This window comes from Epargyreus clarus, unplaced genomic scaffold, assembly GCF_041222505.1.
Source record: "Epargyreus clarus isolate Ecla_fem2 unplaced genomic scaffold, WU_Ecla_fem_2.2 ptg000003l, whole genome shotgun sequence".
Classification (NCBI taxonomy): domain Eukaryota; kingdom Metazoa; phylum Arthropoda; class Insecta; order Lepidoptera; family Hesperiidae; genus Epargyreus; species Epargyreus clarus.
Window position 1 is genome coordinate 17409341 of NW_027332211.1, and position 27401 is coordinate 17436741.

Consider the following 27401-nt stretch of genomic DNA (forward strand, 5'->3'; position numbering starts at 1 on the left):
GTAGTTAACGTATACTTCAAATAATTAAATATAATTTATTGGAAATGTGATCTCTTTGCGAATGAAGGCTATTTTTTCTAAGTTAACCTTTTAATTGTCACTAGTGCTACCAATATAAATTACTTTTAATAATTCATGACACGACTATTGGTTGGTGATGATCAATAAATACTATTCGTTGCAATAATTATACACAATCGTAAAAAATAGATTACCAAGAATTAATTACAAAACTTATGATTGTTTACCAACAAGTGTCTTCCTATCTCTTGATAAGGTCTGAGCAATCAGCCAGTCAATGAAAACGATTACGCTCCATTGAGAACGGCGAGATCGTTAAGATTGTTCTGTATTGTTAGATTTGTTAGTAGATTAGACCATTAGGGCAGACAGATCGTCTAACTTATTGTTGCCGTCACGGAGCCGGACGGAGGGTGTAGAGGAAACACTCCATTCCGCCTCTGCTCTGATTGAAGGAAAATAGAAAACACTCGTAGTCTCCACAGTCGAGTTCAGACCGCCGCGCGGGTCACTCGCGTCACGCTCCAAGGAAACGCGCGCGGGAAAATTGACAATAATAAACGTAGATGCTTCTGAAGCGACAATATTTTATATTTATTCCTCGTTGATAGGTTATAGATATACGTATAGAATTAGTAACTTATGTGCCATAAAATTCGAATAGAAATTCCGATTTAGAAACCCACGACAATAATTAGTCGGTATATAGAAAATAGATGAGATATTTTTAGAATATTGACAAAATAAAAATGAGCGAGACGAAAAATATGGAATTGTCCGGAAGCGTCATGGACGGGGTCGCGGAGAAAGGGGCCGTATTGGAATCTCCGACGAAAAAGGCGCCAACGGAATACAGAGTGTATCCGATTAGATGGCTCGTTTTGTTCATATTCGTGTTGTACTCCGCTTCGAATTCGATGCAATGGATCCAATACAGCATCATTCAGGACGCCGTAGTGAAGTACTACGGGGTGAGCAGCATCACGGTGTACTGGACCTCCATGATCTACATGATAACGTACATCCCCCTCATTTTCCCCGCTAGCTGGCTTTTGGATAAGGCTGTGAGTATTTTAAACTACTTGTAAAAAATAAACATTTGTATTTATAATAAAATTTATTCCAGCAAAACAAAATGCTAATTGACAATTACCTTACTTATAAGTCGTATATTAATAAATTCGGCGTATATTAAAATAAGTCGTATATTAATAAATTAAGTACCTACTATACTAATTACTTTCTTACTTTTAATTCGGTAACAGTCAATACCGGTTTCCTAGTTATTACTTTAACTACAATTAACATACTTACTATTATTTGATTATATCAATTAAAATAATTATAAGATTATGTTAGTGTTTTGTGTTTATTTAGGTAATTGCATATAGTCTATACCAGTTTATTATTAGCATATTATGTTTTTTTCGAATATAACCAGGTATTTTAATTATCTACTTTCCAAATTAATTAAAATTCTACCCTCCCTTCGTAGTGCTCGGTTGTCTTAGAAAGTTTCAATTATGACGTATGATTGACGTAAATGGGTATAATGTTTTTATTGTCCTTTTTTTGGCTATCCATATTTTAAATAGTAAATTATAAGTGCAAATCTACTCGTAACTACTTATATATAGTAAATATATTATTATTACTTCAAGGATTTTTATGTATACGCAAAACGGATAATGTAAGGAGGTACATAGTTATATCTTGTCGTGTGTATGGACATTAAGGTTATTGATGTTCATAAAGAAGTCTAAGTCTACTTTGAATACAATATATTAATTTATGGTTTCATTTTGTATGTCCTTGTAATAGATCAAAAATTTTACGGATATAGATAATAATTAATCGGCCTTATGTAATTATTGCAATGTCGAGAAGACATTACTGTAAATAACATTTTTGTAATTAATTAAAGGTATATTAAAGGTAGAATCCGTTGTGGTTCCACTCGGGAATCACCAGCGCCAAACCTTTTATGCCTACGTTGGAAGGATGTGGTAAGAGAGACATAGAACCGAGGCGTTTCAGCTAAATCCCCAAAGTAGCAATGCACTTTTGGTCGAACTCAGATAGAAATCTAGACTTATCTACATGCTCGTAATCCTCCATTAAATAATGAAATGGGAGAAAGTATTCACCTATTCACAAGCCGAAACGTTTCTGTAATCAACTGTAGAAAGGACTTCTGTGCTATTTGAATTAACTAGTATTTGTAACTAGTATTACTAGTTGGGCATTCGGCCGTAAGGAAAACATTCATTAATTTGCATTTATCTTTGTCTATCTATTCAGACAAAAATAAATTTGGTCAATTTACTAATATTTACGCCCTTTACTAATACTCAATCAATCCAAAATTTGTCTACCAAAGATCTCTCTCTCTCTCTCTCTCTCTATGTCTATAAAGTAATTGTCAATCTTTGGTTGGCGCAACATTGGACAGATCGATTATTATTTGCAATTATTACAGAAATATGTTAGAATCAAAATGAGACATTCTTACTTTGTCTTCAATTGTCTATATGAAGATGAACGTGAACTAATATAGAGGTGGGAAATGTTATCAAAATGTAAACACTATTGGATATGTTATTATTGTCAGTGTTATGTTTGTTTGTTATATCTTAACAACTAAGTTACTTTTATGTCTTTTTTCTTAGGTTTTATTTTTCTTTCAAAAAGATAAAACACGACCTACACCTCTTAGATTTTCCTTTAGTAAGCAAAGTGTTATTAATTCTATGCTTGTATGTGACGACCTTGGCTGACTCTAAATGGAAAGACTGCACACTAAGATATCATTCTTTAGTCACATAACATTGTCTCTCGAAAATAAGTTTGACGAGACTCTACCTATTGTATTCTTGCTACATAAATGTATTCTACAAATTTGATTTAAAGCTTGTCCGTTCGGATGGACTGTAACCAATTTTACACTGCCTTTCCGAAAAAAATACGTGGTATATTAATTTTTTCTCGTATTAGTATTTTTTTATAATATCTTGGAGATATCTCGTTATTTTCCCTGTACTAATCTTTTGGGCAGTTTTCATAGATAGGTATATTCCCAAAGCAGCAACTTTCTACCAGTTTACTCGTATGTCGACATTATGATCTATATTGTGAACACATTACTGACCCACTTATAGACATCATTCGATTATTTTAAAAACGAATCGAAATATATTATTAAGCATCTACACAATATAGTGAAGTGTTGCGCAAATTTAAAACGTGATTGGCCGGGGTTTACCTCTTAAGACGGACATAAGGAAAATACGGTGTATAACCGGTTTGCAAGTCCTTAAAATACATACCTTGTATCTTTAAGATAAGTTTTGTAAGTTAAATATAGAGTGGGCATTGATTTATTAATAACGAGCATTAGCAGATCATTTTGATAACTGAGTGAGGTAACTTTTAGTTTGGAAATGTATTGATCTAAATGATTTCCATGGTTGGCCTATTTCAACAAATAGTTTGCCACTTCTGAAATCCGATACCAGTGAAGTACTCGGAAAACAGAGTAATGTTAAAATCGAATGAAAATACGATATTCGCTTTCGCGGAATTCATGAAAGCTTTAGTAAACATTCAAGCTCTGTTTGTCGCTGTATATTTCGCGTATCGGTTTTTCAATTATTTCCAAATCCGGGATTATTTCATTTGTATTTTGTTTGGATATAAAACTGATAGTATCCGCGCATAGTTTTAATCCGTGTCCCAACCATGATCTAGAATGTTTTTTTCCAGGATTTAAATGGGCTCTGTATTTGAAAATTATTTTTTTACGTCTTACGTATGTGGGTCACAGAAATTCATATTTCAACATATAGATTATATATCAACCACATCGATTCGGATCACATCGAATGTGACACACAAATGATATTTAGAGTTTCCTTTTTTATTTCAATATACAGAAGTCTAATTGAACGAAAGTAAAAACAGCGTAGTCACTGTCCTTCAAAGGAAAATAGTTTCCTTCTTTCATTTTTCCTTATTGTATTAATTCAGTGTTTAAACAAAAAGGCCTCCAAATAGGACTTCTACGTAGTGTAAATTAAAACGGATAGTAATAGAATATTTACGAGAATATATTTGCATATCTTACACCTCTCGGCGCCTGGCGTCTTAGTTTTTTAATTCTAATTGCCTATTATTCGTTTTTATTGCGTCGTTTTCCTTAAATACATGTAAGAAAGTCGCACGCAATAGTTTAGTATATTTTATACCCGTTCATCTTTTTATCTAATCTAATTACACATTGCATTGCAGATTATAATCCAAGGCATTTCTGTCAAGGTTGATGTTATAAACGAAATTTTATCAAACAAACTTTACTTATATTGCTTTTTTTCCTTATACATCGGAGCCGGAGATTACTTTGTTTGTTTTAAAAGTGCTTAACTACTAAGCTTTTATTGTTTATGCTATTTTATATTCTAACCATTTTACTACATCCCAATAAAAATAAACTTGAAAAGAAAATTTTGGTAAATTAATAAAAAAAAAACTTATCATTTATGAGTATTTTTTAATACGCTTTTATTAGCTTCAGACTATGTATGTTGGTATGTTAGTATGTAACGGAATCTTTGAACATGATTTTAACCCCCTTCAAAACGTCGGATTAACTCGAAATTTGGCATACTTATTAAGGACCGATGACAATTCAATATTTTAAACATTCTGACCCGTTATCCTAACTAGGATAATCAGGATCAGCGATTTTTGTTTTCCTGAGACCCGGAAGGTCTGCGTTAAGACCAATAAAGGAATCTACCAGGCGCGCCGATCACCTAACCTAACCTAACCTGACCTGACCTGACCTGACCTCAACTTCGACGCGTCCGTTGTTAATAGCATCATGAAGCGGTGTCTCATCATCCTTATTCATTCAGCACTTCAACATCTGCACCTTCCTTTAACAAGATTTCCACTATTTCATTGTTCCCATTTCTTGCTGCCAAATGTAAAGGCATATATGATTTCAGCTCATCGTCATAGTCACAACTTATATTATTAACTCGAGCTGTAAAATTAATTAAACTACTAACAGTTTTAAAATCTCTGCAGGCAGCAGCAACACAAAGAGAAGAAATTCTAGAATTATTTTTGATATTAACATCATCATGCTGTAATATTAAATCGATGATTGGACGACGTCCTTTTGAAATGGCTAGATGTAAAGCAGTTGACCGTTTTTCTCTTGAGTATTGCCATCAGCGCCTGTTTTTAAAAGATGCTCTATCATCCTTTTTCCGTGATTACTTTTATCCAAGATAGAGGACCTGGGATATGGTATAAATTATGAAAGAAAGCAGTTAGCATTGGCAATTCGGATGTCATTCAACAACTCCTCTGGGATTTTCACGTTAACAATAAAAATAAACACCAATGTAAAACACCACTTCATACAGCTGTGTTAAACAATGACCCAATATTCATTTTTGCACTGCTAAGCAAAGGTGCTGATGCTGATTCGAAAGATAAACTTGATAATACGCTACGTAATAATCGTTAAAATAATCGCTAAAATAATCACTAAAAAATGAAAAATAAATAATAGTTAAAAAAAACTAAAAAATACGCTTTTATAAAAAAATCGACCAAAAAATGAAAAATAAATAATAGTTTAAAAAAACTAAAAAAATACACTTTTTATAGAAAATCGAACTAAAAAATAGAAAATATTTTTTTTTAAATTTGAATTAAGAATAGTGTAAATAATAAAAATATTTTTTATTGTAAAAAAAGCGTGGGGTGCTTTTTAAGATATTAACAAAATGATAATCCTTCTACTCAATATCTATCAATAAAATATTTATAACTATTGACACCATGCACCCCACGCTTTTTTTACAATAAAAAATATTTTTATCTTATTTACACTATTCTTAATTCAAATTTAAAAAAAATATTTTCTATTTTTTAGTTCGATTTTCTATAAAAAGTGTATTTTTTTAGTTTTTTTAAACTATTATTTATTTTTCATTTTTTGGTCGATTTTTTTTATAAAAGCGTATTTTTTAGTTTTTTTTAACTATTATTTTTATGTAATAAAATAGGCTCATAATGTTTTTTCCTAATAGACTACCCACAATTAATCCATTAAAGTCTCTTAGCTGGACATAAGTTAGAATGAGAAGAGCTCTCAGTCATATAGGTTTCCTTTATTATTAGAATAAATCATAGTTAGATACATTATGCATTTACACTACATTCAAATCCCAGGCTTACTAATATTAGGTAGATGCTGTTCAATACTCATGTAAATCTCATGTAGATCCAGTTAAAACTATTTTTGATATTACGTTGCTTGATTCATGGCAAAATTTTCCTAGCTTATGGAAGCTCCGTCCGCTTTTCATGTTATCAAACCATTAGCTATAACGCATCGCGCACCCAATACCCTAAGCTTTGCTCGTATGAATGGCGAAAGCTCCATTCTGTAATCCCTTTCAGAAACTACAGTGTTCGCACGAGTATAGTATCGTTAAGTTGTACAAAATCCGTTGAATAAAAGTGTTGTTAGTTTTTTATTCAAAGGCTTAACGGATAAACCTCGTATGTGTTGGTTTGACAAAAATCCATTAGAGTTCTTAACAGTTTTTATACTAAGGCTTTACAGATTATTCGCACGTACGTTGGGTATGCCTCCAAATGCGTGGTATTGCGTGGTCCAAGTATTTGCGAATCCTTCGTAGTTCAACATCGGAAATACGAAAGTCGTATCTATGTCTATGTATCGTATCGAATAGTACTTACTTGTTGAGACGAGTTAGAGAGAGAGATATACACGTGATACGACCACTCAGTCCTCAAGGGTACACGAATGCAACTCTGTCCACTTTTAGGTACCACTAACTTATTAACATTGAACATAATTATAACTATGCAACAGCAACGCCATGAGACTCTACACTAAACATTATTACTGTGAAGTTACCCCCTAAGAGTTCACGATGGAACAATAACTAAGTTTTACCCCGAGTAAAATGTTATTATGCTCCACTCAATTTCAAGTTAATTTTGCTCGTAGTCGATTTGAACGATCGAACACAAACACGAACATTTGTTCAAATTTATTTTTGGAAAATCATAAAAAAAAAAATATATGTTTATCTTTATTCGTAATAACCAATATCAAATGCAAATGAGATATGTCCTGAATCTTAAGTTAGTGAAGATAACTTCATAAATGATATACAAAAATGTTAATGTAATTTATTTATATGGAATTTGAAACTCTGCTAGTGTAGAATAACTATACTCCTCTTAATCGACAGTTCCATCAACAGAATAAAAGTAGATAGATAGAAGTATACGAATATCCAACCAAATATACTCAAATTTGTATGCATTTCCGTCCGTGAACGATATTTATAAGTAGTTTGTCCATCGACAGGCACTCGCTCACAATATCACCCATATTGCCTTTAGGAAAACATTTGCATACGACTCACAATATATCGACGTTAACAAAAAGCAGGTTTCATATTTGATTCGCACAACTCGTCTGTAAAGCCTTTAATATAATATTTTCCATGAAAAAAGTAGTCTTTCCTAGTAAATTAGATGTTAAAATGTTTCAATCCTGAGGTCCAACTTTATAAAATATCGTTTTATCAAACTTTTTCATTTAATGCTATGAAAATCTAGCCATCTTATTGGTGAACTTTATACACACCTATAGCTTCTTCACACATATCTGATGAAAAATAAACTTTTTTTCTTAATATTTAACTCTCTAGTCCTCTTTAAAGTCTCAACTACTCTCCCTAAAAACGAGTGTGGTTAAAAATTAAAAAAAAAGATATTAAATATTTATTTCGTTGCTATTCAAATAAAATTATACAATTCAAAATATTCACAATCTGACCGCAACATCAAAACGACTTTACAAACTTGTCGTCGTGATAACTTGTTGTTACTAATATTTGTTGCAAAACTCCACTATTCGCTTTAGAAATAGAAAATCATTATTGCGAACTTTAAATCTCTTATGTATAAAAATATTTTTGGAGAAACATAAATAGAATATTATTATAAGACAATTATTGTATAGCTTAAGACAATTATTCGACTTTTAAAATTATTAATTAATTTTATTTATTTAAATCGCCATTTTGGATCGTCTGACATATTGGATTAAGAATAAAGTCACTTAATTAAGAGTAATAATACATTTTTATGCAAGCCAAACGTGTATGAAACTTTTTACCTCAATCGTCTAGTGTTAATTGCTATAAAATTCAAGCAAATTGTACGATTACAGTCTCACATACATACATACCAACTAGGCAAGTTAAACAGAAGCTTTTAAAGAGATATTCTTCCTGCGCACAATAGATATATTATTTACGACTACCTACGACTGGTATTTATATGTGTTGTAGTAATGTGTGAAATTAAGTGGAAAGCGGATGCGCTTTAACCTTTAATGAACCGCAAATGAGACCTCGAATTAAATTCAATTTGAGGTCGGTCGTTACTACCCCCATTACTAAATGGGAACATCTTTACTGTATATATTGTACGTTTATGGTGGTAGGCCCAAGGGTCGATTGATTGATTCAGCTAGGGGTAGACTTATCAAAGAATCGATATTAGGTACCGCTAAAACCGTACCATAAAGTTCTATCGTTAAACTTTAATAAACTATACTCTCTGTAGAGTTTGTAGGAAGCAGTACCTACTGTATCTACCTGTGATGACTTTGCTTTATGTGAACTAATTGCTCATTAGCGTCTTGTATAGACTTAATAAAACCAACACTGACTAATAAACTTAAGTCCAGAGAAAGTACGAAATTTTGCGGAATCAAAAATCAAAAATCGGAGTTCCTTATTCAAGGTAAAAAAGATTTTTAATATTAACCCCATAACTGAACTAAGCAGAGGATGAAAATGGTTTAAAAAATTGGATCACGGCTATTTTTAAAGTTTTCGAGCGAGAAGGGTTTTCTCAAATGGTATTCAAACTGAAGTGCGTTGTGCCCGGCTTACGGCTTAGTCTGACGGAGTTGACGTACTGGAAAATAGGTCCGGACTCCGGACTGAAACGGCTATGAACTACTATAGGACGTAGTGGAAATCTATATCGAAGTCTTGTAAAGCGATAAATCAATTAGAAAATTGAATCATGCTTTGATATTGCATTTTTTCAATTTTTATAGTGTTAGATTTTTCTGAGACTTCGTTTACGATACCCACTGAAGTGGTTGTCATTTTAGTGTAAGACAAATCAAACAAGCCATCTACTGACGTGGGAAGTGACGAATTTCAAAATTTCATTCCCTCTTTTACTGTATTTTAAAGCGTTGCACTAATTATTTTAAGAATGAATGCGTAATTTTCCATGTGCCAATCTGTACTTTAAGAGTCTTTACGTAAATTTTTAAATAGCAACTTAGGTACTTTTACGATGAAAATTACTTGGGTTTTGCTTTAAAATGAAAAGGAATTAAATAGAAATGTAGCCGCAGGCAGAAATTCACTTAAAATATATAAATAGGAAATTCGGTTTTAGGTGAGAGCATAACTTTAATTAACAAAAGTTTAATGGCCCACACTATTGTAACATTATAGCAAGTATGCGTCCGCTCGTTCTAAACTTATTTCCCCTTACAACCGCGTAATGGCTGCCGAAAATTTCTCCACTATTTTGGAATTTCGCTGCAAACTCTATTACGTTTTCGGCACATTTACATATCCAACCAGCACGCTGAAATTCCGCGTAGAACTTGCCCTTCAACTAAATGGTACTTCGTGTCGCGTGTAAAAGAGCTGCGTACTCAATTGAAATTGATATAAAAAGACGTATTTCTTTTAGTTAGGGCTCCTTTTTTATGCCATAAAAGTATATTTTATTTTTACCACAAAAACAATAATTTTAATTTTTGAAAAAAAAATATCGAATATAGAGTTTATAAAAGCGGTAAAGCTCTTATTGGTTCGATTATGGCAGTGTTAACAAAATAGACAATTATTTTATATAAATATCATAACAATTTTCAGAATTTTTAAAAACGGGAATCGGAATGAAATTATGTTTTAAAAATATATTTTCAAAATACTAAGATAACGAGCGATTTTTATATACCTAAAGTTAAATATTTTAAACTGTAATTATTTCCGGGATATTTTTGCATAAGTGCGTGAGCCAATACACATTCGTATTTTAATGTTAATAGGCTCCATTATTTGCGAACCGTAAATGTTTGAATAATTAGTGCGATTATTCATCTTAAACATAGTATGGACACAAAATACATATTTATACAAACATATATAGGCACAAGTACGTAAGGTCAAATTTACTGATGATGACAAAAAATTACGAATGGAAAAATTATGATTACATTGTTAAATTGATAATAACACGTATAATAACATATATTTATATATCATTTGGTGAAACTGAGATAGACAATTCTTACAGGGTCTAAAGAACAGTTACTTTTGCATTAAACTAGGTATGTCATGCTTGCGCCATTGTGTTCTGTACCACAGGGGTCTTTTAAAATATTATTACAATGGTTTAAAATAATATAAGAGCACGTTGGCATTAAGTTTACAGTACGCCTGATATGTAGATTCCTTCGCCTACGGATACCTGTAATCATCCTGAAATAGTTACAAGATATTAAATTCCTCCGTACTCCCTGCCTTGCCTTCAATGATAAGGAATGAGGCTTTTCTAGTTTTTTTCTAACTGTCCCAAATTGGATGGCTATTACATTATTCTTACCTGGCGTACTTCCAACACCTAGATGCATGGCTTTTACCCTTACACCTTAAATGAAGGCTCGCAAAGTAATTGTGAAATTTGTTCAAAAGGATGATTTATGGTATTTAATTACCTACAAACGTTATATATATAATTATATACTTAATTATATCTAACCTAAATATTATATATCAGTTATGGCGTACTTTATCTAAGTTATAAACGTAGCTCGTAGTCCGCGGTTGCGTAGTAAAATGTAAGTGCCTAAATTCCAAATCATAAAGTAATTCGACATAGATGCAGCGTTAGAAATAACGTACGTTATAAATAACGTAAAATCTGTTTTACAGTCGAATTATGTCCTCATTCGATTTCAATAGACAGGCTATGTACGTGTGTACCTATACATACGTAGCTATGTTCATCCCATTGAAACTGAACTATTATACTAGTTATGTACGACCTAATTTATGGCACGCATCGATGTAAACATGTCGCACTTTACAGAATCCATTTCAATGGAGCCTTCCGATCGATACGAAACTCAGTTATACGCTAAATGCCACGAGGTTTAAACTTAGATTACAGCTAGGTAGCAATTAAATTTAGCTCCAAATATCTCAGGCATCGATTAGACTGGAGCTGAGAATTTGTGACTTTATTCGCGAGCTACATGTTCGTGATTTTATCTTTTACCCAATAGATATAGCGTAGGTAAAAATAACAGACTACAAATTTATTTTGTCTCTCACCTCACGTAGTTACTACATATTTATTTTTATACAAATCATTTCGCACTTTAAAATCAAATTCCGCTTGGTAATAATTTAATAAATTTATGTGTTATTTTGTGACGTAGCATCTGTGTCAACTTCTTAACAGTGTAATGATATGTGGCTTTAATGTCTTCAACAAAGATATAAGATAATGAATGAGATTAAATTTAATGATGATCTGTGAATGATCCGTGAGTCAACTGCAACAATCAACTACATAGTTAACAACTCATTTTCAATCAAGTCCTAACTCATATTGAATTTATTGCTACATACGGAACTTTAGGGTTTTCTTTAATTTCAATTCAGGGAAATTAGAATTATATTTAAATAATTTACCTACCATCTCCTCCTGTAACTAATTCCATATCATTTGTGACAGCAACGTTCGCGCATTATCATTTCACGTTGATGAGATCAAGAGACGCTGAAATTAATCACGTTGGACCCGTCAGTGCGTTTCACAGAAACGCGGAGTTGCGTAATAAAGGCTTAGCGGGATATATGACTGGGATACGAGTATGTCTACCCTGGGAGCTGCGGCGTCAGTCGTAAACTATACCGTCGTATTTGCTCACCGTATTGTGTCTAGCAGTATTGTATGATGCAGTGTGATGTCAGAGTCGGAATTAAAATATTGTGTCATGTATAAATCATACAATTGGTTTCCACTGCCGCATCTTAATATCTGTTACCAATACAGCAAGTGGCTACAGAAGCCAATCGTAAAATGTTGCTACCCTTGAGAATTAATTTGAGATAAACTAGCATCTTTACATTTTAAGACGCCAGCAGCAATGTAGTGCCAATTATGCTGTATTTGCTAGGCCGAAAAACGAACCTGGAACCATTAATATGTCAAATTGATATGATAATCTTTTTTTTCGTTCTTTCTTTCAACACAAATACTTCCATAGTACAATAAAGAAGCGATAAAAGAGAATTTCGTTAAAGATATTCCGACGACTGTGACGGCAGACATCAGTGTATGAGTAATGTACCGTAAAGTTACGGATTCGAACCGTTAATGTCACTTTGGAATGGAGCATTTGTATTTACTTGTACGTAATCGTGCGTAAACTTGACCGACACACATGATCAACGTATCGTTTAGCGTTCATCCAAGATATACGCTGTAGAATTGTAGATCAATAATCGGTCTGTCTATCATCATTAACCTATTACTGTCCCGTGTCTGGGCACGTGTCTCCTCTTAGAATAGGAAAAGCCAAGACTAATATACAAATATCTTGAAATAAAATTTCAAATTATTATCATTTAAGTACTTTCAGTTATGATTCAATATTTGTATGGAAGATTTACATAAGAACATTAATTATAGAATTATATTACTTAATTAAAGTTGTGTTAGTGCCGTCGAAATCAGAGAAAATTGTTGTTTAAAAGCTCCCATTAAATCAATTCTTAATATTACGTAAGTCCAATTACATCAGATCAGAATAAATGCATTTTTTCTTATCTCGCTAACGTGATGAAATTTATTGCAGTACAGATTTTCCGCAAATAGTATCGCGCGCGAGTCTCCAGGTATTGCAACATTAGTGTAATTAAGTGTCATTTTTACCTTTATACCCGACGGCGGAAGGTAATGTTTTAGAGCGTATGTGTGTATGTATGTATGCAAGTGGGTCTCGTTCTTTGGCACGTCGTGCACCTCAAAAGGGTTGGCGGATTGTAACATGTATTAAGGATTCCTCAATTGTGGAAGTGACATAGGATTTTTTGGTTCGCAGTCAGAGGTTTTTGTTCTTATTAACATTAGCCTAATACAAAAACGGTGTGAAAATACATTTAAAGGAAAATTTTGAAACAAACATGTTATCTGTTTGCCTTTTTTGGGGATTCCACCAATTACGAGTTGTTTTGTTTTTGTAATAATTACGGTGTTATTTGACACAGTTCTCTAGTTGATGATAATCATCATATTTCCAGTAATTCTTCAAGTTAATACGATTATCTCGCTGATAAAGTTATTATTAAACAGAGGTTTTATCTCGCGGCGTGAGGTCGCACTCTTTTTCTGCTATATATAGTCGTATATAAAACGTTATGTCTTGACTGAATGACAGGTTTGTTATTGATCAGCTAAAGATAATATAATGATAGAAATTAAAACTAGTGTACCGTAGAAGTTTGACCTGAGAGAGTACCTAATATAGTAAAAATATGAATTTAGGTATTTATAAGCTGAAGCTTGGTATAACTACTATTAATTAAATTAAATATATTTTCTTTGTAGAAGCCTACATAGACATTTAGGTACAAATTACATTACATTACAATATTTTTCATAAGCTACATCTGTTAAGAAACTTACTGCGTTTGTATTTTTTCTATTATCATTATAATTGATTTTGTTTAATGACTAATATGATTTTACCTCCAACCAGCAAACGAAGTCACGAGCGAAAGCTAGTCTTTTTATATGAAAGATTAGGAAAGTGTACCTACGTATCTTAATTTCGAGTAACGGTATCACATGGATTACGGTATGCACATTTGATATGTGACCTATTTTTTTGATAACGCCGTAATTAGATTAAAGCGATTACTCGGCCATTAATTGTTTTGCATTTTATAAACGGCTTTGACTAACAATGCTGTTAATAGGCAGAAATACATATGCTGGTGGTGCCACTGTAGTTGAACCACAGAGGGTTCTACCACCTTCTATTGTGACAACACAACCATTACCCTTGTATTCAGCAAGTACACCCAATTTTGTTTGCAAGGTTTCGAGTAAATATGCAAGTAGCGTTAACTTTAGCTAGAAATATCTATGTTTATCTTCAGTTAACAATCCATTCTTGGGTACAGTTTACAAACTATAGGATGCAACGACGATACATAGGTAAAAAGGCCAAGTATGTATCTAGTGCGTCACACCATGAGAAAGCTAACTAAATACATATTTTGGGGAATATTTTCATAACTGACAGCGTTGATAACACACATTTAATAGCATTGTCGGCAAACGTGGTGATGGGACTGAAAAGGTTGATATGTTATCGAACATATTGCTAATTTTTTTTTCAGTGAATGGAACTCTCGAGTAGAACAGCTGCATAAAAAGAAGTTCTAACGGTGGTAGAAACAGTATAGTTCAGCTGGGAGGTACCACCGCCACGCCTTTGAAATTATTCTTGCGTTTAGGTGGAAGGGCGTGGATTCCGGCTAACCTACATTTAATACCATCTTACTCGTGATTGGTTTGAGGTAGAAACCGTCGATGGGTTTGAGATAGAAACTGGTTGCAAATGGGCGGCAGTGAGTACTTACTAAAAAGTTAATTTCTACGTACCTACTAATAGTTCGTCAGAAATCATGATTGAAACAGCTGCATTGTAACAAGTTAATTTTCTATCTGAAGTTTACTTTCTGTGTTTACAGTTATGTCATACGTTTAATATAAACTGTTATAGCAGCTGTGTTACCATTAGTCATTGTATAAGCTGGGCTCATACACAACACAATATTTTCTAGACTTACTATGAAAAAGTCATGTTTTATTTTGTTTAGTTAGGAGTTTCGGGATCTCAAAGCTTCTCTTACATCTATGAATTCATGAGATAAGATACCTAAAAAAAACCTCTTAACTATGGAGAAAAGTTTTGAGTCAATATTCTTAAGACTTGTTTTCTCATTAATCTATATTAAATAAGTATCTATTCCATTTACCTACATTATCTCTTATGTTGCAATTAAATGCATACCGTGACCGTGCTTAAATTTTCAGTTCAAATAATCATTAGTATTCCAATTGTAGAAATTATCTTGATAGAGTCATCTTACCAACATGAAACATCCATCTAACCGTCTCTGAGATATTGAACGACAGGAACATTCGCGCTGAAAATTCTCAAGTTTCATTACAGTAGACACACCTACCTATGGTTGTTTGCATTCCGTTGCAAACTTTGCAATGATTGTATATCTTGCAATGTATAAAGTTTATTTCTTCCAGAAGCAGTGTTACAGTGTAGCTCGGCTGTTTTCTTGTTTGAAAGGTATGGTAAAGTAGATGGACTTTTTTCCTGATGAGAAGCGACTCATCTGTGATCTATTTTATGATTATGATATGGAGTTAATACTTAGATAAGTATGGCTGTCAATGACTATTTAACATTAAGTTTACTGCATTTGTTACTTTCATTACCTACAAAAATATTTAAATAATAATAAAGGAAATTCTGAAATACTCTGCACTTATTTGCCAATTTAGTGGATTTCTTGGAACGCATAAAGTTACAAGATATGGATTGTCCTCAACAGGTATTGTATTGTAGGCAACCTTAATGCCAGTGATGTATGGCAGCTATTAGGCACAGTAAGTTAGAACAGCGAGACGAAGTTTAAACGGTAATGGCCGATCTTCGGAACTACACCGATTTTGAAAATCTCTTTACGGAGTTTGCGATTTGCGATTGATAGAATTGGGAGAATTCAGGGGATAATGAGTTTTACGACAGAAATTAGACGGCACGTAAATTCTCAGAAGTGAAATAACTTAGTTACTTATACAATTATTTATAATTTTTTTAAACACTAATATCTCCCGTTTGCGATTTCTCACACATTAATGAAAGGAATGTGTAACAATTCATGAGACTAGGTACGAGTTGTTCTTTTTATCATACGAACTTTTCGTTATAAAGCAGCCAGTTGTTTAATTTATACCTATAACAATGTTTATAAAAATATTATTTCCACTACCTGTATCCAAATACCATCGTAAAGTAAATAGTAAAATAAAGGAAGAAAAAAAAATATAATAATAGTTTTCTAGTTAGTAAAATTAATTAATGATCTGGTTACTTATACTTTTCATGGATCTGCGTCAGGAAATGGGTAAATAGGTTCAAAAGTAATTATTTGTAGTAGGAATGATAACCTTTGACTACACTGTGCATGTGTAGTATTATCTATGTTACAATTCATCCACATTGAAAAACATACTTATAACTAGTAGTTATTATAAAAACAATAACTTGGTTGCTTAAAAGTAATTTATGTTACAATGTAGACGAATTTAACGGCTTCGCGTTTGTTAAAACCCAAGGACATGCCAAAGAATGAGACATACATTATACATACGTTAGAAAAAGATTATCCTCGCAGTCAGGTAAAAAGTGAACGTAAAATAACGATTTTAATAAAAAATGTAAAATTCTTGAACAGTGGTCAAATGACTGAGCGGAGTATTAAGCTCCGTGGTCACCAATTATACGAAGTCCGAACCTAGTTGGGAAGTGCTTTGCGAACTTGGAATTTGCATGAAAGCTTTTTGCGAATTTCAAACCGGAACAATTAGCGACTTTCTTCTGTCGAAACATTTTACCATTTAACAAAAGTTTTACAAAAATGTATTGTGTTTACAAACTCGGTTTGTCATTACGAAACTTTGTCTTAAGTTTTGTTTTGTTATATGCTGCTTTTAAGCCATATTGTGAAAATTAAAGAAATTCGCAAAAAATATGTATAAGTTAGGTAACTAGATTTATTACAATAGAGACCATGAACAAGTTGTTAAAAGCCTAAACCATATAAAATAGCCTAATTATCCCCTCAGGAAATAAGTCATATAGCATTCGCAAAAATCTCGCGAAAAATATTTGTATCGACAAGTGAGTAATTTTATTTTCCCATTTAGATAATTCAAAAAATTTTATTTTAAAATGTAGGTACTGTCAAAGTAAATTTGTTTTAACTAAATTTTGTTTAACTATGCTATCTCTACATGCAAGGATGGAGCCTCAATTCTTAAACGAGAAAGAAATATGCCTTATATAGAGTTGAGCTAATAATATAGAGTTAAAGATTTTCTTAAGAGTAATGAACCGTTTGTGGAAACGCTTATTAGTATTTTTAGAAATTGTTCTTAAGGTTGTGGTCTCTACCAACCTAGTTTCTTTTGGTCATAATCTAGCACACGACATGTCCTATTTTTGGCAGCACACCCATTTATCGTTAAGTTCTTTTTAGAAACACTATTTTAAATGATATATTTTTTTAAGGTTACCTACACATATGTATGTACTTTTAGAAGGAAAAATGTTTCCAATAAATCTGGGAGTAGTTTTATTAAAACTAGGCACGTTCCGGAATATTTACTAGGTACTGTACAAATGGGAACACGTGTACATTCATCACGCGGATCTACCCGTATTTCGCCATTTTTATGCCGTTTAGCTATTGTACATACATGTTTGCTCAAGTATTAATCAATATACCAAAGTTAAACTAGTACGGATGGTATCAAATAATAATATTTGTAACTTTTTAAAACTACTATACTTAAAAAAACATTTAAGTATAGTGGTAAACGTAGTGGATACACCTCCACCGCACCTCTTCATGCCTTGATCCTCTTATACGGGACTCGCACTTGGCCAGTTAATAAAAGAGCTTTAGGATTTTATATTTCCTTAATATCTTATCCTTTATCTTTTTTACCAACTTTTTATATCAAATGAAGCGCCATAACAGTAAGGCAGTAAGTAAGCAGATGTTGGAAATAGTTTTTAAGTAGGCTTAAATAGTTGTTAAGTGCGAAATTAAAGTTAATATTAAATGTGATAATAATATAAACTTCCGCAACAAAATAATTATTCACGAGGTATACCTACTTACTTGTCATTCAATGTTGTTAACAAAATTAGTTTGCAGCCTTGGTAAGTCTACTTGCATTCTATTTGCAATTTCCAAAATATTAAGAAAGTTGTCTCCTACATACATATAGACATGTAGCGACTTCCCGCTACTCGTCAACAGATGGCGCTGTTGAATCACGCTATCGAAGTTTTCTAAACATCTTGTATATATACAAGCTCCGAACTGAGACTGTCGGAGCACGGCCGCTCCCCGGGCATGATCACCTAGCCCGGCGGGAGATCTCCCTTTGCCAAAGACACATGACATAAATTATTTTGTCTATTTCACCCTACATAATAAGTATTTTCATCCTGGTAGTTTTACAATATTAGAAATATATAATTTCGCTAGTTTTCGACCTGCCTATAAGACGAAATTTTATTTAATGATGGTAATAGATAACCCACATCTTACTGTGCCCGCCGAAACGCGGAAACATTAATTGCCTGTGATAATTATATAGGAAATGAAATTATCAAGGAAGTTGACAAAACTATGCCATGTTATATTAAGACTATCAAGGTCCTGTCTCTCTAATTATTCAAGACAGTAACCTCCTTGTTATTTCAACATTTGATAATAGATCTTGTATAGATAGAGATAAAGATGAAGCAATAGGGATGTTATAATTATAGGGGATGTTTAACTTGGGGAACAGTGGTAATTGGTTACGTATCGGGGACCAACCTAAGTGTCCCAGAAGATCAATTAAGTTATATATTTTTTTCAAATTTCTATTTAAATGTGAAAATAACATAGAATATATTATCTACTCGACTTTGACCTAGGACTGTGCCTATAATTATACCTATGGCATACTACAATTTCATGACTATGAAATTGTAGTTAAATATGTGTGAAGTTTTATGGTTATAGTAACAGAAGCGGTCTTAAACAACGTGTCTACTTTACGATACCGCAAATTATTGAAATGCTAGTCGGTTATAATGTTGCCCCGCGTTCAAATCTTACTGTTAGCCATTTTTATTTCTTTGCTAAGTACTTATCTGCGGAGACCGTCACGAATAAGTCATGCTATTCAATTTAATGATAGCACATAATCATCACTACCATTCGGAGGTAACTCAAGCCAATACATAAATAACATATACTTTTTACCAAGCACAGCTCATGTGATCGATCGTCGAGTATATTATCATCAATTTAACTAAAATAATAATTAATATTTACAAAAATTGCTAGTTAGTTATTCAACTTATGACGCATGTACTAACTTTTTAATTTTAATCACTGTTTTCTTCTGGTTTGAGCAGCGTGTTACCCTTACCACGAGGCTTTTAAGTAATAACGCTTATTTGGCTTACTTGCTACATCATTAGGAGCAAATGTTAAGTTAAGTTAATATTATAAAAAGAACATCAAATATTTAGCTTTTTAATCGCTGTTTTCTTCTGGTTTGAGCAGCGTGTTACCCTTACCACGAGGCTTTTTAAGTAATAACGCTTATTTGGCTTACTTGCTACATCATTAGGAGCAAATGTTAAGTTAAGTTAATATTATAAAAAGAACATCAAATATTTTTGCCTGACATATTGCCAATTCCGTGTTTATCCGAGCGAGTGCGGTGCATCACGAACGCGGGGAAGTGTAAATAGTGGCGAGAACATTTTCGGAGCTTCAAGATTTTCTATCTAGCATCGCTGTCCCTTGGGAGAGTGGAGCGACGTTTAAGTGATATGAGTTTCACTCGGAATGATTCTTCAACTTTATTTACTTAGGGATATTTTATACAAGCAAAAAAAAACGGATAAATTAAATAAATAATAAGATTTTTATTGCAATTACAATATGATTTGAGATCTTGTTCAGTATAGCAATATTATCGAGAACATCGATTTAAAAAATAGTAAAATGAAAATTCTATAAAATTGTGAATAGAACCTGTTATGTTTATGAAAAAAATTATTAATTAAAAATAACTTCAATATTACTCGTTCTTGCAAATAGACATTAGAAAGTGCTGAGAAATCTACTGCCTTGAAACAGCTTTTTCTATAATATTTTCAAAGATTTTCTGTGAAAGCGTTCCTAGAATAACTTAAGAGGAATCTCGTTCTTAGTAAACATGAAAAAAGAATCTTCGGAATTGAAAGTTCTTTTTTATTTTATCTCTTGTCATTTTTTTGTAGAAATGTAAATGCCATATACCTATTTCCTACCTATACTTTTTACGTCCGCAATCGGATTTTATTCCTTAATTCGTGGTATAAATATGTGCCTAATTATTTATCAAATCCGAAATTCTCTGTAAGGTCGATTATCACAATGCCACGCGGTTGTCGCATCTACGAGTAAGTATATGATAAAATATGTAAGCACGTCACAGTTTAAACTATTAATCATTTCTGTTTACCTCACTCAATGTCGTGGCGTGTTAAGATAGCTATTGCTATGTATCTAGATTCTAGTAATTAATATTACTATCTGGGTGTACAGTATTGTGTTAGTGATAAATTGCTTATTATTTGTCAGCGTGATCTGAAGCTGATTTCTATATTTCTATATATCTATATTTCTATAAATAGCACCATTGTCTGCCAGATACCGTTTAGGTACAGCGAAAATTACGGAGTATATTTCTGAAGATTTATATTCATTTATATTAAAAGCATATCATACTCGAAGTTAATTCTTCATTTTATTGTTTCTAGTGTGTGATAGCAAAGCATGTGGCAAAGGCAAAGGTCTTTAGTTTTCAGAGGTATGTAGAACCTTCAAAATTACATGCAGTGATATATATTTTGTAAATCTACAGACTGGAACCTATCTATTACAAGATCGGAACACAATTTCACTTCATGAATTGATAACATTATTATTTTTTTTTTTTTACTTTTTAGTGTTTTTATTTTCTATTTACAAACTATAAATCTATATACAATATATACAAAAAATATAATTTAAACAAAAAAGAAATATTAAAACTTAAGGAAATATAAAAAATTAAATAACATTAATTGGCTATAATCTCAGCAGCCTTTAAACTTTGTCTTGGCAGTACATATGTACTGCCAAGTCAAAGTCCAATCTTGAGTGGACTCCAAATAAGAATAGAATATTACCGGAAGTGTGATATTATATTGTAGGGTTAAGGGATAATTCTCCTACAAATACTTATATGCACGTTTTTTAAATCGGAACAGCCACCGCATGTTGTTCTGCCGCTTTATATTTCGCAATTTATTATATATTAACTATTATATTATATATTTTTGAACGTTAAAGTCTGCGTTTATAAGCAGGTAAGCACTAATCCAGTTTTAACTACCCCATTCAAACATGAGCACGTCGCAGATTTACGAGGTGTACTCCACTGAACCAGCGCATTATATTTTGGTGACGTTGTAACACCGTTGACAGAGACAAAGCTTATCAACACAGCGCAAATGTTTACATTAATTCTTATATTTTGTTCCGGTCGAACGTTTTTCGTTTATGAAGAGGTGGGGTTGTGACAAATGGCTTCATTTCACAATGGAGGCGCATTAAAATTGTAACTAATAAATATGCGTGTTAAATTTGATAATGACTACCATATTTTACAGTAAAGCCCTCGGTCGCGGAAATATATATTTAACAGTAATTTGAAGCTTTTGTAATACCATACTTATTATCAACGAGTTTTTGCCCGCGGCTTTGAACTAACTAACTAACTAAGAAGATTTATACAAACTTTCATCCCCTATTTTATCCCCTTGGGGGTAGAATTGATTAAAATCCTTTCTTAGCGGATGCCTACGTCATAACATCTACCTGCTTGCCAAATTTCAGCCCGATCCGTCCAGTGGTTTGGGCTGTGCGTTGATAGATCACTATGTCAGTCAGTCACCTTTGAGTTTTATATATTTAGAAGAAGATTCACCAAGAATGTTTGTAAAATAAAACCTATATATATATATAACAGTCATTAAGCGCTATATTCATAGACGACTCTATGTAGAGCCAACTTTATAAGTTGCTGTCATAAATTTGTAACAAATAGGTAAAATATTTTCTATAACTATTTTTGATACAGTAATCAGTAACATATTTCAAAATTAGTGTACGTGTGTAAAACCGTACCCGCACATTTTTAAACTTACCTACTCGTTTGCTTTCAACCGTGTTGCATTATTGAGTTACACTTAAAAATACACGAAAATATTTTGTGTTTATGTAATGCTGTTGACGAAAAGGCTTATCAATAAAACACAAACATTTCAAACAGAGTTCATGTGAATATTTCATACTGGCTGGGGCTTATCCGCTTTACCTGAATAAATAAGGTATTCGACCGCGTGGGCGTAAACATATAACGTAAACGAATTAAAAACCGACCCGGCTGAACAACGCGAAACATTTTTATTTATATTATGGTTATGATCAGTGAATGGGGGATATAAAAATCTCCCATAAATGAGTTAATTAGAATGTGAAGTGAATATTTTTTGAATTTGTTTACTACTGATCTACTACTAATGTTAGTACTTGTAAAAAGCTGATAATTTGTTGAAACGCCCAACTTGGTTGGAATTTTGCAGACGTCCTAGCAAGGCAATGCTATTAATTCATAGTAGAGTTATAGATTTTCTTATGGTTTTCCACAATAAATCTTAGGTACCAATTCTATCTATCTATTGCTATCAATTCTAGTATTATTTGTAAAGGTAGACATATTATAGTCAAAATATACCAACAATTTATTACTTTAGCTGCAATAAATTTCCTGGAGTCCTCAAAAGAAACTGTCGGTGCATTCCAAATAACATCCAGTAACTTTTAACAACTTCGAAAGAACTCGATACGATGCGATAAGTATTAACGATGCATTGCCCCGCCCTACGTCGGAACTGTACGTGACAGATTTCAAACTTACCAAGCTTCCAATTTATGGTCCATGCACATTTATTTATGCCAAAAGTTGCACATAAATACACTACACGTGTGTTCACTCACTTAACTCAGTAATTCGCTCATATTAGACACGCTGTTTACATAGTTATCCAACGAAATATATTGAACGCCGACTTCAGAAATATGTACTAAACCAACATTCATTTCAATTATTTTTTACTTTGTAGTGACATAGATGTCGGTTGTATTTTTTTGTTAATTTTTTTTTACAGAACTATGTAGCTACGAGTATGTAGTAGGTATATGTATTGTTGTATGTAGAAGATAGGTAGTATCAACTTATTCTTTACAATATTAAGATTATCCTTTAATATAATTATTTAAAAAAAAAACATTTATTCAAATACAATTTAATGCAATCTCAAACTCTATCTAATATTTGGATTTGGATTTTTATAGATATATACAGTGATAGCCTAGTGGTTAAGAAATTTGACCTCTTGATCGAGGGGTCCGAGGTTCAAATCCCAGGCACGCACCTCTGAATTTTCTGAAGTCGTGTGCGTATTAGAAATTAATTATCACTTGCTAAACGGTGAAGGAAAACATTGTAAGGAAACCTGCATACCTGAGACATTTATAAAAAAAAGTCAAAGGTATGTGAAGTCTACCAATACGCACTTGGCCAGCACGGAGGACTATGGCCTAATCCTTCTCATTATGAGAGGAGACCTGTGCCCAACAGTGGGACAGTAATGGGTTGATGATTATGATGATGATATTTTTACGTAATATCAAGTAAGAGCAAGAGCAAGAGTATATAATATAGGGAAATAAAACAATAAATAAGTGCATTTGTGTGCATGAGGTATAACATTACTTACTAAGAGATTTCCAAGTTCCCACTCGAATGTGCTTCCCGGTAGTTTAAAGTTCACGGAAATTCTTCTACGATACTGTATGAAGAGATCGAGATACAATTCACTCCACATTTTGTTGTTCCACTTCATTATAAGTTTGTTTGTACTGCGAGTTGAGTTTTTTTTTTATAATATAAGAGTAGCAGACGAGCATGCAGTCCACCTGATGGTAAGTGGCTACTGCCGCCCATGGACATCTGTAATCAACCCCAGATAGGATTAGATATTCCTACCTGAGGTCGGTCACAGATGCGCCGCTACCCCTGAGGACTAAGCTGGAACGCCTCGGAAAAGTCTGTCTCCCTTACCACACCCTTCAAACCGGAACACAGCAGCGCTTAACACTGCTGTTATTAGGTTGAAATAGGTGTGGCGGTGGTGCCGCCTGAGTCGAACCACAAAGGGTTCTACCACCTTCCAAAGTTGAGCTCATACGATTGAAAATCTTCATTGTAAGAACTTTTCAATTTAAAGTTTGATCTGCGAAGTTCCTCATTTTATTGACGTTTCAAAGTTTGAAAGATTTCAACGATTTAACTTAAAGTATGTTACATGTGTTATCTACAGTAAAGTCTTGTGCGCCTGTGAGTCATTTTTAAGGGGCGGCAAAACTTTTCAAATAATAGGACCTTTTTAATTTTACTGACTTTCAGAGACTTATTATTCTTGAAGATCTTTCTATAAAATAAATGTAATAAGTAACAAACAAAGTTGCGATGAACAATAAAAAAGCTAGATTCAAAATTCATATCACCTAAAAATACTTTTACATCTCATCTAAAAATATGTCAAGATAAACTTTTATTCTGGAGATTTGGAGTAGGCGGTGCGAAACGAGCTCGTTAGCCCGCCGGAGACAATTGGCCAAGTCCGGGCCTGTGTTGCCACTTGCCACCCTAACCTCAATTGAGTGTGAATGTAAAACTAAGCTTTTTTATCTCACATGTTTGTAATTACAATTTTAATTTACATAGTTAAATTACATAGATACAAAAATGAACGGAATGAGCTCCAATTACAACGAAATGAGGCCTATTGTGGGGTACAGGTCTGCACCACCAGCTTCCTGATGTAGATTAATGAGTCACAATCGGAAAAATAAGTAAACATAAGGATTCGGTAACACTAGCCAGCAGAATTCAAACGCATTTGGACAGCTAGTCCGAATTTCATTTTTTTAAACTACCAAGTTCCCATTGCGCGTTTTACAATAAAAAAAACCGAATCAATTAAAACGCGAACAATGAGCTACGGAATTTAGTTCCGTAACTACACAAATATTTGCTTAGAGCAACGACTGCGCAAAAAATTATTGACCAAATAGTTGCAACAAAAAATGCAGTGGAATCAGATTATTTCCTATTATATAATTTTATATCCTTGGTTATAAAATTTGTTGTTTTTATATTACGGTTAAATAACTGTCGTTATAAATATTAAACAGGTTTTCTTGAATAATTAAATATACTCCATATACATTTGCTGAGATATCTGTAGATAAAAATAATTAAGTCTGAAGTTATAATCATATACGTTTCTTTATGTCTGTACTTAAAATAAAGTATGCTTCATTTGTAAGGCTAAATGTATAATTATTTTTAAATTCCTACCTTATTTTTTTAAATTTCAAGGTTTGATGTCAATTATATAGAATTTCACGAATGAATAACGCGTAGGTAAACACTACCTACTCGTAACTACTAATACTTAGATACCTATTTAAAAAAAGTACCTGTAAAAAACCTACCTGTACCTGTACCTGTAAAAACCTGTACCTGTGTACCTACTTAACTGTAACAATGTCAAGTGAAATTCAAGTGTTACATTTTGAAATTTAAGATAATAAAAAACGAGACGTCACTTTGACTCACTCATCGGTAAACAAAATATATCAAAGGCGGTTGATATGTGGAGAAAGAGCTAGCGAGATGAGCGCCCTAGTTCGAAGGGCGGACCTATTTTCCTCACGACAGGTATTAATGAGCTGTCTCAATTCCTGTAAAGCATAAATAACTCTTAAATATAATGTATTTATTATCATGTATTATCAGTTTTTTTAGTTCAGTTGAATATGTATATTTTTATATGAACCTCTTTGTAGGACATAATATTAATAACAATATTCAAGATCGACGTTATACATAAGATTTAAGTATAAGCCTAGTTAATATACTTAGTTGGTACTCTCTTTTCTAGTATTTATTTTGTGGTTCGCATAAATTTACGATATTTTTATGTTCAAAAATGTTTTGAAAATTATATTGATCGCATAAAATTACTTAACTTACATAATGCATAGCGTAACATACCTAAAAACCTAACGTAAAATAGCTTTGCAAATAACTTAAGTTAAGAGTTACGTTGACAGACTACACTAAGTGAAAGACATAGTTTACGGGTTTTCAAAGGTAAAGGCGGAACTATTTTAGCAGCAAAGGATGTAAATTTTCCGCTGTGGCGACTGCCGCTTGAAGATAAGTTCATTATTTTACGTTTCATTGTCCCGAATATTGTGATAATAGTGATGTGAAGTTGTCAATAGGATAAATATTATGTTGATAGCATATCAATTATGTCAAGAGACATTCATTGCTATGCGCGACCTTCCTTTTTTCCCAGGTAGAGAAAATTATTATAATGCATGTAATGTTTTGTGATTACAAATTTTTTAGAGGAAAATTTTCAATTTGAAATTTGAATGTCGACTTAAATAACGAATTCGTTGTTTCTTGATATTTTTTTTTTATTCCTAAACGAATTGGGCATTGGAATATACGAATACTTATAAAGAATTTATATAAGTAAGCACATAATAATAGATGAAAATATCCCAATAGCATTTTTAGTTATTCAACTAAGAAGGAACATTAAAACATTATTCACGTAAGCACTTCTGAGGTATTAAGTAATATATTTACGTATCGAAGGGAGCGTTATTTACATAACAGTATTACAATTGTTGCGAATATTTTTAGCAAGGCGAACGTGCGGATAATAATATCGAATAAGTAAATATATGTATGTACATTATGACGTATTTTTCACATGACACTTTTATAATATTGTTAAAATGTTCTCGTATTAAGTAAACAAATACAAATCTGATCTAGATGGTAAAATGTACCGCTGATGTATTCATTAAATAATTCGCCAAGTACGAGTCGAACTCGCACATGGAGGCTTCCGTACTACCAAATGTTCATTATTTTAATTCATTTTATGATTTTCAACAATACTTAGTATATAACACACAAATAGATGGCGTTGGGGTGACGATGGGACGACGATTATACGTAATCAAAGTATAATAAAATTAAAATAAGTATATTAAAATATGTTTTATGGGTCTTATTTGTATTTATTATAATACCAGTTATAGTAGTAAACGTATTGTAAAAATTTCAACCGTCTTCCT

The 27401-nt window shown here is 32.6% G+C and overlaps 1 protein-coding gene across 4 annotated transcripts in view; it reads left to right on the forward strand.

Moving 5' to 3' along the window:
- Positions 1 to 27401, forward strand: part of HisT (Histamine transporter) — a 58428-nt gene that overhangs the window by 21365 nt on the left and 9662 nt on the right. Inside the window, exon 1 of one of the 4 annotated variants that reach the window (XM_073091464.1) lies at positions 509 to 1085. The exons of the other annotated variants lie outside the window; for them this stretch is intronic. Coding sequence (XP_072947565.1) covers positions 771 to 1085 — 315 coding nt within the window. The 5' untranslated portion in view covers positions 509 to 770. Of the gene's footprint in view, positions 1 to 508; positions 1086 to 27401 lie in introns of those variants that run through there. 4 annotated transcript variants of the gene reach the window in all.